Source organism: Salvelinus namaycush, chromosome 16, assembly GCF_016432855.1.
Source record: "Salvelinus namaycush isolate Seneca chromosome 16, SaNama_1.0, whole genome shotgun sequence".
In the NCBI taxonomy this organism is placed as follows: Eukaryota; Metazoa; Chordata; class Actinopteri; order Salmoniformes; family Salmonidae; genus Salvelinus; species Salvelinus namaycush.
Window position 1 is genome coordinate 24,350,194 of NC_052322.1, and position 12,512 is coordinate 24,362,705.

The following is a 12,512-nucleotide window of genomic DNA, read 5'->3' on the forward strand; positions in this document are numbered from 1 at the left end:
TGCCTTAAAAGTTCAATTTATTTGAGAGATCTTTTAAATATTAGACATTATACACATTCCCTGCCCTTAATTCATTAAAGAGAGGAATGGAAAAAGGTTTTACACTTGTTTCAATGGTCATTAATTATGTCTACTCTACTGACCACAGGCTTGCTACAGGCTTATACAGTTATTGTACATGTCAAAAATAATAATAATCTTAAACAAACGAGTTGCCTTTAGTGTGAAACAATATAAAAGTATAAAAACATATTTTAAGTTGGGTAGGTAGTTTAATTATTTTATACCTTAAAACAGCAGAAGCTGCAAATAATAATCAAGAACATTAAGCAAGGCTATAATAGACTATTTCCATGTTTGAGAAATGAGTGGCTGTAATCGATAATGCTACAAAAGAGAACCTGGCAAACACATTGAACATCTCATATACAGTACTGTGACTTTAACTGTGTGAGACTGTAATTGTATAAATCAAAAAAGGCGCAACTGTGGCACAACTACCAGATGACGTTCAGGTTGCCGACATCTGTGGAGAGGTCCGTTTTGGATGGGTAGACGACCTTGAGGTTCCCGTCAGGGTCCACGGTGCGAACCTGCTGGATGATCAGCTCTCCTGACGTGGTACCATCTGAGGCGGGGTCTGGGGGTACGTCTGACTCCCCCTCTGACCCAGCCTCCTCTCTGTGCTCCAACGTGAACTTGTTCAGCTCCGCCATTTTCTGAGAACGGAATAGAGACAGATGTGTTAATTGCTGACCATTGGGACAATGTGGTTAAGGTCTATTTGAGGAAGGCACTATGTGGAAAGGAACTCCTAGAGCCCTCATATTCAACTCTGGATCTCGAAGGCAGTTCCACTTTTTTTTTCTCCATTGTTCCCCACTAATCAGGGACTGATGCAGACCTGGGACACCAGGTGTGTGCAATTAATTATCAGGTAGAACACCAAACCAGCAGGCTCCAGGGTAAGAATTGAATACCCCTGCCATAGAGAATGGTTGTTGAATTGAGATTTAAAGGCTGGATTGAAATCTGTACACATTCAATTGAAAAACAAAATAGATCATATGTATAACCTCAAAGTCTTTACATTACCCTAATTTTATAAGAAATTAAATGTAATGTAAAGACTGAGGTTATACATACTGTATCATCAATTTTGTTTTTCTATTTACACACAATGAAATGTGTATGGTGGCAAATTGGGTTGAAGGTTTTCTAAACTTCTCACAGACTTGCCCTGCTCAACTCATGGTTGTTGACACGGTAAAATATTCAGGGAGAGATATATACGATCTGTCAATGAGATTGTGGAAATACAGGACAAGCACTCCCAGAGCAGGAAGTCGCATCTCAACAGCACAGAGTTTTACCTTTCACGTCGTTCTCCTCCAAATGCCCTCTCTACCAGTCAATTCAAGTTCAGCTAATTTCAGTTCCATTTCAGTTAGTCATTTCAGGAAATGAATGATTCAACACATTCACTAAATTCTCAAAATCAACCCCAAACTGACCTTCCAGCCTTCCATCACCACACCAAATCGAAAATTTACCCTCCCACAACGGCTATTCTAGAATAGGAATCATAGTGTGGATTAAACCCTTATCGGCTGCTTTGTTTCGACAAGGCTGTCATTGAAACGCATCTGCAGCTGTGTGTACCGGTGGGTGCGAGGCACGCAGGCCGCTCTAGGGTTGCAGCTGTATTTTGAGCAGTATGTTTAGGCGGTGACGTCGTACACCGCCGGGCTAGTCATGCCAGGCCAATGAGCTCACTGATTCCATTGGGAGCCAGTGGGGCCAGGGTACAGATGTCAAAACAGCATAACACCCTGAGACTAAGCAAGACACTTGATGAGACTTTTCTGCTCTCGCCAATCGCCACCGTGTGTGTCTGACCGATGCATTTATGTGCAAATGTTGTTTAATTCATGCAATCAAAGGCAGTTTGTGTTATGTATGTGCATTGCAATGTAGGATTCAGTCTCTTTGTATACAGGGAAAGAGATGAGCTTACCACTATGAGAGCATCCATCACGTCTTTACAGATCTGCAGGCTGGTAGAACTGGTAACTTCTAAGAACAGCTCCTTAGTCGTCTTCCTGATCTAGAATACAGGACAAAGGTACAGTACATCAATTGTATGTAATATTGTCTACAGCTAAAGCAGCAAACTATTTTTTATTATAAAATCGATTAAATATGTAAAAATATATGAACATGTACAGTACCAGTCAAGAGTTTGGACACACCGACTTATTCAAGGGTTTTTCTTAATTTTTACTATTTTCTACATTGTAGAATAATAGTGAAAACATCAAAACTATGAAATAACACATATGGAATCATGTGGTAACCAAAATCATGTATTAAACAAATCAAAATATATTCTTCAAAGTAGCCACCCTTTGCCTTGATGACAGCTTTGCACACTCTTGGCATTCTGTCAACCAGTTTCATGAGGTAGTCACCTGGAATGCATTTCAATTAACAGGTGTGCCTTGTTAAAAGTCAATTTGTGGAATTTCTTTCCTTCTTAATGCATTTGAACCAATCAGTTGTGTTGTGACAAGGTAGGATTGGGATACAGATGATAACCCTATTTGGTAAAAGACCAAGTCCATATTATAGCAAGAACAGCTCAAATAAGCAAAGAGAAACGACAGTCCATCATAGCTCTAAGACATGAAGGTCAGTCAATACGGAACATTTCAAGAACTTTGAACGTTTCTTCAAGTACAGTCGCAAAAACCATCAAGCGCTATTATGAAACTGGCTCTCATGAGGACCGCCACAGGTCGAATTGCTGCAAAGAAACCACTACCAACGAACACCAATAAGAAGAAGAGCCAAGAAACACGAGCAATGGACATTAGACCGGTGGAAATCTGTCCTTTGGTCTGATGAGTCCAAATGTGAGATTTTTGGTTCCAACCACTGTGTCTTTGTGAGATGCAGAGTAGGTGAACAGATGATCGCCGCATGTGTAGTTCCCACCGTGAAGCATGGAGGAAAAGGTGTGATGGTGCTTTGCTGGTGACACTGTCAGTGATTTATTTAGAATTCAAGGCACACTTAACCAGCATGGCTACCACAGCATTCTGCAGCAATACGCCATCCCATCTGGTTTGCGCTTAGTGGGACTATAATTTGTTTTTCAACAGCACAATGACCCAACACACCTCGAGGCTGTGTAAGGGCTATTTGACCAAGAAGGAGAATGATGGAGTGCTGCATCAGATGACCTGGCCTCCACAATCACCCGACCTCAAGCCAATTGAGATGGTTTGGGATGAGTTGAACCGCGGAGTAACAACAAGTGCTCAGCATATGTGGGAACTCCTTCAAGACTGTTGGAAAAGCATTCCAGGTGAAGCTGGTTGAGAGAATGCCAAGCGTGTGCAAAGCTGTCATCAAGGCAAAGGGGTCTACTTTGAAGAATCTCAAATATAAAATATATTTTGATTTGTTCAACACTTTTTTGGTTACTACATGATTCCATATGTGTTATTTCATAGGTTTGATGTCTTCACTATTATTCTACAATGTAGAAAATAGTAAAAATAAAGAAAAACCCTGGAATGAGTAGGTGTGTCCAAACTTTTGACTGGTACTGTATATATATTTTGAAATATATCATTTAAAAGAAAACAATCTGGGAGTGCTGCAGAACCCTCAGCACCCATACTTCCCGCGGGCAATATGCTCACTCGCACACAGACTTTACCTTGGTTCTCTCGCTGTTGGTGATTGGTGGAAAGGAGATCACATGATCCTCTGCATCCACCAGACATGGGTAGAGTTCTTTTCTATCAAGAAGCTGCAGGTATCTGAGTAAAATAAAAAAGCCAGGTAACTTAAGCTGAGAAAAGTTGAATAATTATCCTCATGCCTACGATGGCTACAATTAAGCAATAAGGCCCGAGGGGGTGTGGTATATGGCCAGTATACCACGGCTAAGGGCTATTCTTACGCACAACGCAATGCGGAGTGCTAGGACACAGCCCTTAGCTGTGGTATATTGGCCATATATCACAAACCCCCAAGGTGCCTTATTGCTATTATAAACTGGTTACCAATGTAATTAGATCAGTAAAAATACATGTTTTGTCATACCCACGGTATACAGTCTGATATACCACGGCTTTCAGCCAATCAGCATTCAGGGCTCGAACCACCTAGTTTATAATAGCCAATATAACCCTTTCATAACAGCATATTGTTAGTATAAGGTCCACACCTATACTCATGGTGCAGATTGAAACCAGATTAAAGTGACAGTGGTTTGAGCTTTTTTAAAACCGCCCAAAATACTGTGGCATGTTATTTACAAGTTGTTTACTTACTGTAAGTCAAATTTACCTTTTACCATAACTAATCTTATTTACTTTATCTAACCAAAACTAAGGAATTTTTGTTTAGTTTTAGTCATTTTCAATGACTGCCTAGGAACAGTGGGTTGACTGCCTAGGAACAGTGGGTTAACTGCCTAGGAACAGTGGGTTAACTGCCTTGTTCAGGGGCAGAACGGCAGATTTTTACCTTGTCAGCTCGGGGATTAGATCTTGCAACCTTTCGGTTACTAGTCCAATGCTTTAACCACTAGGCTACCTGCCGCCCCTCATTCTCCAGAAGTGTGCACTTTTATATTTCCTGACCATCATTGGCTGTATAGAGTTTCCATCATTGTTGAATCCATGATGGGAAGTCTGCAAATGTGCACCTTGGAAGTAGGGCTGTTGGGGTGACCGTATTACCGCCACACCAGCAGTCATGACCGCTGTAAAATTCCACGTGACCGCACGGTAATCTGCTCTTATGCACTCTGGACATGCGTTGGTAGTACCCAACTCGCTAATGACCATCAGGTCGCTAATGGTCTGGTCCTCAGCACTTGATTGTTCCTCTAACCACTCACGTCAATGCAAATGTATTCTAAAATCACATCAAACACATCATGAAAACAGTATCGTGTTTTTAAAACTCACCTACCTCACTGTGATCAATCAATTTGAAGAAAGAAGTTGAAACGGAGTGGAAAACATGGTCGTTGTGGATGTTGTTTCAAAGTCTAACAACGAAAATGACATCGCTTTTCTAAGGTGATGATTAATTCAACACCCATATGCATATTACAGCTTATGCATATGCAAAGGCCTATATATGAGCCCAAGCCTGAAAACAACTTAATTAAAATAATGATTATGCAGTTATGAAATACATAGGCTGCCGCATATTATGCACGTCAGAAAAACATAAAAATATGTCTTTGGTACATAATTGGTCTAGCCTATACTCCAAAATTAAACAAATAATCGCCTTTCAGTGTGGACTGTATTATTATGCATACTTATGCTACGCTCCAAACGTTCTATCCATGAGTCTGGGAGAGAATGTATAGGCCTAAGTGATGCTGTTGGTTCATTGATTGTGCAGGACGGCTTAGAGTTAACCTGCAATTATAGTGAATTTGTATTTGATTTTAAATAGCCTAGTAATAGGGCATTTTTTATATTTCATAATTAATAGGCTGACACATTACCTTTAACTACAGAATATTTCACCACAGTGCATTTCCATCTCCGAGAAGCTGCATGCTCCTCAAACAGTGGTTGATGGAGTTAAAAATGTGTTCTTATAAGGCCAGACATTTAAAAATGCAATCCCGTGTGAAAGCAGAGTTTTGATGGTTGTCACTAAAAAGATGCTACTATATTTATTTATCATTTGCTCATAGCAGAGCAATGAGCATCTACGGGGCTGTAGTGGAGCAGGTTGAGAGCTTCAAGTTCCTTGGTGTCCACATCAACAACAAACTAGAATGGTCGAAACACACCAAGACAGCCGTGAAGAGGGCACGACAAAGCCTATTCCCCCTCAGGAAACGAAAAAGATTTGGCATGGGTCGTGAGATCCTCAAAAGGTTCTACAGCTGCAACATCGAGAGCATCCTGACTGGTTGCATCACTGCCTGGTACGGCAATTGCTCGGCCTCTGACCGCAAGGCACTACAAAGGGTAGTGCGTAAGGCCCAGTACATCACTGGGGCTAAGCTGCCTGCCATCCAGGACCTCTACACCAGGCGGTGTCAGAGGAAGGCCCTAAAAATTGTCAAAGACCCCAGCCACCCCAGTCATAGACTGTTCTCTCTACTACCGCATGGCAAGCAGTACCGGAGTGCCAAGTCTAGGACAAAAAGGCTTCTCAACAGTTTTTACCCCCAAGCCATAAGACTTGAACAGGTAATCAAATGGCTACCCGGACTATTTGCATTGTGCCCCCCCCCAACCCCTATTTTTATGCTGCTGCTACTCTCTGTTTATCATATATGCATAGTCACTTTAACTATACATACTACCTCAATTGGGCCGACCAACCAGTGCTCCCGCACATTGGCTAACCGGGCTATCTGCATTATGTCCCACCCACCACCCGCCAATCCCTCTTTTACGCTACTGCTACTCTCTGTTCATCATATATGCATAGTCACTTTAACCATATCAACATGTACATACTACCTCAATCAGCCTGACTAACCGGTGTCTGTATGTAGCCTCGCTACATTTATAGCCTCGCTACTGTATATAGCCTGTCTTTTTACTGTTGTTTTATTTATTTACTTACCTATTGTTCACCTAACACCTTTTTTGCACTATTGGTTAGAGCCTTTAAGTAAGCATTTCACTGTAAGGTCTACTACACCTGTTGTATTCAGCGCACGTGACAAATAAACTTTGATTTGATTTGAGGTACATTGGCAACGATAGTGCTTTTTTTGCGAATGCGCTTTTGATAAATCATCACCCGTTTGGCGAAGTAGGCTGGGATTCGATGACAAATTAACAGGCACCGCATTGATTATATGCAACGCAGGACAAGCTAGTTAAACTAGTAATATCATCAACCATGTGTAGTTAACTAGTGATTATGTTAAGATTAATTGTTTTTTATAAGATAAGTTTAATGCTAACTAGCAACTTACCTTGCCTCCTTGCTGCACTCGCGTAACAGGTGGTCAGCATGCCATGCAGTCTACTCGTGGATTGCAATGTAATAAAAACAAAGTATAACATTTATTTATTTTTTTAAATGCCATTTACCGATTGTTATGAAAACTTGGAATCGGCCCTAATTAAAATCGGCCAGGCCATGCCGATTAATCGGTCGACCTCTAGTTTGTATCATTCACAACTAAATTTGCCAAATCTCTAAATCTAGCGCACAGGACCTGTTTCAAATGATCACTTTTACACTCAACATAGCCACTTCATATGCACACTCTGGAATAGGAAACATATCCTTTGTATTTTATTCAGCTAAGTTCAATTATATTCTTCTTACTATAAAATAATGGCACCGGAATTATAAGCATATTTTGTCTGCTATATTAACAAGCCTACCACCTACGGCATGGCACATAGCTAGATAACATACAGTAGGCCAACTCATATTCTGTTCTTCTGAAATACATTTTCTTCATATCATGTTTCTTTAGACCTGCCTAAAATAAGTAATGGATTTATTGTGATGTTGTATATTCAATTGATTTATTAGACTTTTTAAAATGTAGATGTTCAGCTGTTTGTATAAAGCTTGTATGCGTGGAGGCCTCGAGATGCTAAATGTGTTCATGTTAATTAACAATCAATTACCGTTAGACCGGCAGCCTTTTGCATGACAGTAACCGGCTGACAAAATTTCATGACCACCACAGCCCTATAGAGCCCCACAGCGGAGGTGCCATAATACCCATAAAACCTGGCAGTCAAACAGGGAAATTGGTTCCAATCGTTTTTCCACCATTAATTTTTCCCATAGAGGATTTTAGAAACACTCAAAATAAGGATTGTGTTTCGTGTAAGCTTACCCTGGCATGAAGTTTCGATAACCATGTAAATCTCTCAGACAAGGTGACTTATCAATATATTTGTCTCTCCAGCCGACACTCCACATAATTTTGCATAAATAGTGTAGCTAGTTAGTGCAGTTTGTTTCTGTCCTTGAGCTGTCCTTTTCTATTAAAGGGATACTTCGGAATATTGGCAATGAGTTTGAAGGAAGTTGCTAACTAGCGCACAGTATGGGTATCTACCATAGACTTCCAGTTTTTTTTAAACTAATGCTAGTTAGCATTGTCTCGCAAAACTTTAACGTCCTTCATACTGGACACAGAGACATAAAAATGGTATCCACGAGTTTATCTGACACTGGGGAAGTACGTAAATGTCTCATTGACAAAATCCCAAAGTATCCCTTTAATGTTCTATATTATGTTTCAAGTTCTGGGGTATATAGTTTATAACTTTAGCAACGTATCTAGTTGATCCAACGTAACTAGCTACACTACCCCAGGAAGAGTAGCTGCTGCTTTCGCAACAGCTAAGGGGGATCCAAATAAAATACCAAATGTTCAACCTGCAGATCGATGTGCCTCGCAGAGTGGAGTCTGACATTCGCAACGGCACCATGCAATGCACCTTGGACTGAAGAGGCAGACAAATATGACAAATGTGGTGAAACCTCTGTTAAATTACACATTTCTCGCAGTAGGGATATCGCAAAAATATGATCAATGGCTCATTCGAGAGAAGACAACATCCTGTGTTATGATGTCACCCAGTATTGAAATCTGACATGTATGATAGACATTTTCGCAATCTAAAAGTCGTATTCCTATTAACTTCCAGTGTAGTGAGAGCCGCTTTATCGCAATGCTACATCATCCCTGTCAAATTTCTGCCTGCTTGAATGGCAATAGCTCAGAACACATGAAAACATGAAATTACCCCGGGAATCGATAGAACATTGTTCAGAGATGCACAAAAACAATATAACATTCAAAATGGGTGAATCTTTCCTTTAAAGACAGGTGCTAATACTCACTTATGGAGGCCAGAAACATTCTGCCTCTTCCTCTGTTTCCTCTGGTCCTCTGCCTCCAGCTGCAACTGCCTCATCAGCTCCACCGCAGTCATCTCCTTACGGCCCAGGGGGACTATCTAGTAAACAACAGTCTATGAGAGAGTTGTGCTCCTTTCAAAATATTATTTGCTTGTTTCAATGACCTTGAATGGGACTGAAATGCATTGACACAAACCTGAATGCAGTTTTTGAATACAATGATTTGCCAAGAGTGACAGACAACAACTAGCAACAATGTTATTTTGTGTTCAAACTGTTGCTGTGAAGACATATGCAGGTCTTTCAATAAGACTGATAATACTATTAACAGGTGGTGCGTTGCCTGGCTTTGGCATAACATATGGATAAAAGGATAATGTATTATTAAGAATGGAATAATGTGATGGCTCACAATTGCTGATTAGCGTGTCCTTCAAAATACTGGATTCTACTAAAAAAAAAACTGAGTTACCATGTCCAATAGAAAATCAGCCTTCTCTAGAGACCTTTATAAGACTGTCTGCATAAACTACTTGAACAAAAACATGGGACAAGGTCCTGAGAAATGTCATCATAAACCAATCAAATGCAAAGATTTTGAAATACATAGCTAAATAGCTCAAGCGAGTTGACTTGAGTATTTGTGGCTGTCTAACGTGGTATGAGAAAGATGTCATGCAATGTTGCATCATACCTTTAATATGGGAGGAAGCCTGGCATCATACATGAGAGGTCCCTTGAGTAGCTGCATGTCGTGAGTTGCAATGGTTGCAGTTGTCCTTTTACCACATAGGTCATCGTGAAGTTTGGTCTGAAACACAACAGACAAGAGAGAAAGAGTTGTGAATAATGCAAAAGAGGCTATTGAGGATGGTGAGCTTATGTCCATTTATGTGCTTGAGTTCATTTTGTAGAGTTTTCTTAGTCTGGGTCCCATAGTGCATTGTTACCTTGTCAAATATGACTGTCAAGGACAGCAACGTATGAGTTGGCTAACGCAGAAACAGACTGGCTCCTAGATTAACATGTTCTCATCTCAAAACAACGTTACCTGAGCAGCCAGGAATCTCTTTAGCGCATTCCCGGACCTGAAGTTCATGCCTCTGACCACACAGCACACCAAGTATGGCCTCACATCCTTCAGCTCGTTGGCCACCTTTACAGTGAATGCCCCGGGGTTGTCAGAAATGTGAAGCACCTTCACCACCAGCCGGTTCAACTTATCCACCTCATCCTCGTCCTCCTCATTCTTCTTCTTCTGCTTGCGCTGCTTTTTGGTCTGGGTCTTCTCTGCGTTCCGGCCCCCGTCGGCCTTATCCCCGTCCCCATCGGCCTGCTTGCTGCCTTTGCCTTTCCCTCTGCCACCGGCCCGAAGGTAGTCCAGGATGGACTTGGTCTGGCAACCATTGACCATCTTCTCCAGCCGCTTGTCTTTTAGTTTGTTTCCCTTGAAGTTGATCTCCTTCAGCTTGGAGCAGTCGCTCAACTCGTAGGGGATGTCACTGAGCTTGTTGTTGGATAGGTCCAAAACCTGGAGAGGAACATTTAATATTTTTGTTGTCGTAGTTAATGTTATTACATTCAGTGTTACATGCATGTTACTACATTCAACTAAGATGAATAACCAAACGGGTCTCAGGTCCGTTCAATACATTGTTGATAAGTAGAACTGAGAGAGGTACCTTGTCAATCATGACCATAATAATGCAGAAGGAATAGAACAGATGCAAGAATGCATATTTTAGGTAGCAGTACAATATATGATCCATCAATTAGTCACAAACCTTTAGAGCAGAAAGCATGTGAACATTTCCACTCAGGTCTTCAATGTAATTCTCAGAGGCGATGACAGTGCTGAGGAGATCCAGGCGATAGAAGTCATCAGGGAACCGAGTGATGCCATTTTTTGAGATGTTGATGATGGAGAGCTTCGTGCAATGACACAGTCCATCTGGCAGTGACTCGATATTGTTGCAGCTCACGTTGAGTGTATTGAGCTCGCTTAGCTGGGTTATCTCATCAGGCAAAGCATTCAGGTTGTTGACTGAAATGTCGAGGACTTTCAGTGACTTCAAATGTCCAATGGTTTTTGGAATAGAGGAAAGCTTATTCCTACAAACAATCAAGCTTGTAAGGGTGGTCAGATTTTTGATGTCTCCATGAATTTCTGTCAAACTCGGGCATTGGATGACTTCTAGGTAATTTAGGAGCTTGAGAGAATAGATAGTGGAACACAGCCCTCCATTCGAGGATATCTTTTCATCGATAACTGCACCTTGCAGGACCAGTTCGCGTCTCTTCTCTTTTGCGGCTTTCTCTATTTCTGGCCAATTCTCTTGAACATCCATGATGCTATACCAGACCCGGAAGAAAGCGAAGTCATGCCACCCGGAAATACTTGAGCACAGACTCTTTAAAACGTTTATATGCCAAATGGAAGACGCAGTGAAACATGCAACCAGCAGTGGATATAAAAATGCACAGCGCACGTGCAGACTGGACACTCCAAAATGTTTAAAAAATGTAACGGACTACAGTCCTTCGTGGTGAGACGATGGAGCTGCCCATGCGCACCCACGTGTACTAGTTGTTGTTAGCGGTGCTTGTAGAGATGAAATGGGATATGAGCAAGCTGTATTTTTTTTGCTATGTTCATGGTAAGATATACTTGATAATTGAAAATACTTTGTATTAAAACTGTGGTTTTATTGTGCGTCAGGTGTCACTGTATTTATATTAATTCAACAAGTTTTACAATTCTAAATAGGAAACTGTAAACGTATTCCTTCCCACCGCAGGGACGTCAAACGCAAACAATGCAATACCATAGGTAATAGTTTAGAGCATTTAAATGTATGCTACAGTATTTAACTTTTTTTTGGGGGGGGGGGGGGGCATACATTCGACATTTGAAAATATTATGGCAGAATATATCCCAGGTTAGCCAACACATATATGCTAGATAGCTATATGTTTAATCTGAATATTAGTATGTCAATTCATTGTAGAGTGTAACGTTAGTTAGCTATCAAGGTTTATCCAAATCCCAGGATAAAGATTACTTCCATGGTTTATGAGTTTAAGTAGCTAGCTAATTACAGTGTAGCCTATCTATTTGATAGTGAAAGGTGCTTCAGATAACTCAGGTCATATTCAGTGGTAGATTATGTTAATGTTTCTCCATATTTTATAGTGTGCAGCAGCAAGATGCACCGGAAGATAGAATTCACGGTGGTCAGCTCCTTCGATCACGAAGATAACTTTAGTGCCACGGAGCTGATGGTCCATGCACCTCTGTCAATGGCTGGAGATCTGCCAGGTAGACACACACACACATACATAATTGTCTCGAAATTCTGCTCGCCTGAGATAGAATACCAGAAATTAATGTAACAAAATTATGGGTTTTAATGGTACATTTACTAGGCCTACTGATTACACATGTAATGAGAATTAGATTTTTTTTAATAAATCAAAAGGCAAACATTTCACAATTAAACTATTTATGTGCAACAGTGGAGCACATTCTGGAGAGCTGAGTGCATGTATTCTGGAGAGAGATGCCCATATCTTCACCACACATCCCTCCCCTTCTTGTCTCAACATTTTTT

General features: G+C 40.9%; 2 protein-coding genes across 2 annotated transcripts in view; one reads left to right on the top strand and one right to left on the bottom strand.

The window, feature by feature from the left end:
* The window catches only part of LOC120061579 (leucine-rich repeat-containing protein 47-like), a 17,507-nt gene continuing 4,995 nt past the window's right edge, over positions 1-12,512 (bottom strand). Inside the window, exons 3-9 of the mRNA XM_039011487.1 lie at positions 10,686-11,404; positions 9,953-10,432; positions 9,596-9,712; positions 8,884-8,999; positions 3,728-3,830; positions 2,018-2,107; positions 1-719 (exon numbers count right to left, since the gene is read on the bottom strand). Of these exons, the coding sequence (XP_038867415.1) occupies positions 498-719; positions 2,018-2,107; positions 3,728-3,830; positions 8,884-8,999; positions 9,596-9,712; positions 9,953-10,432; positions 10,686-11,404 (1,847 nt within the window). The 3' untranslated portion in view covers positions 1-497. The remainder of the gene's footprint in view (positions 720-2,017; positions 2,108-3,727; positions 3,831-8,883; positions 9,000-9,595; positions 9,713-9,952; positions 10,433-10,685; positions 11,405-12,512) is intronic.
* The window catches only part of LOC120061209 (retrotransposon-derived protein PEG10), a 21,382-nt gene continuing 20,205 nt past the window's right edge, over positions 11,336-12,512 (top strand). The window contains exons 1-2 of the mRNA XM_039010836.1: positions 11,336-11,558; positions 12,095-12,220. The gene's annotated coding sequence lies outside the window, so the exon portion shown is untranslated. The remainder of the gene's footprint in view (positions 11,559-12,094; positions 12,221-12,512) is intronic.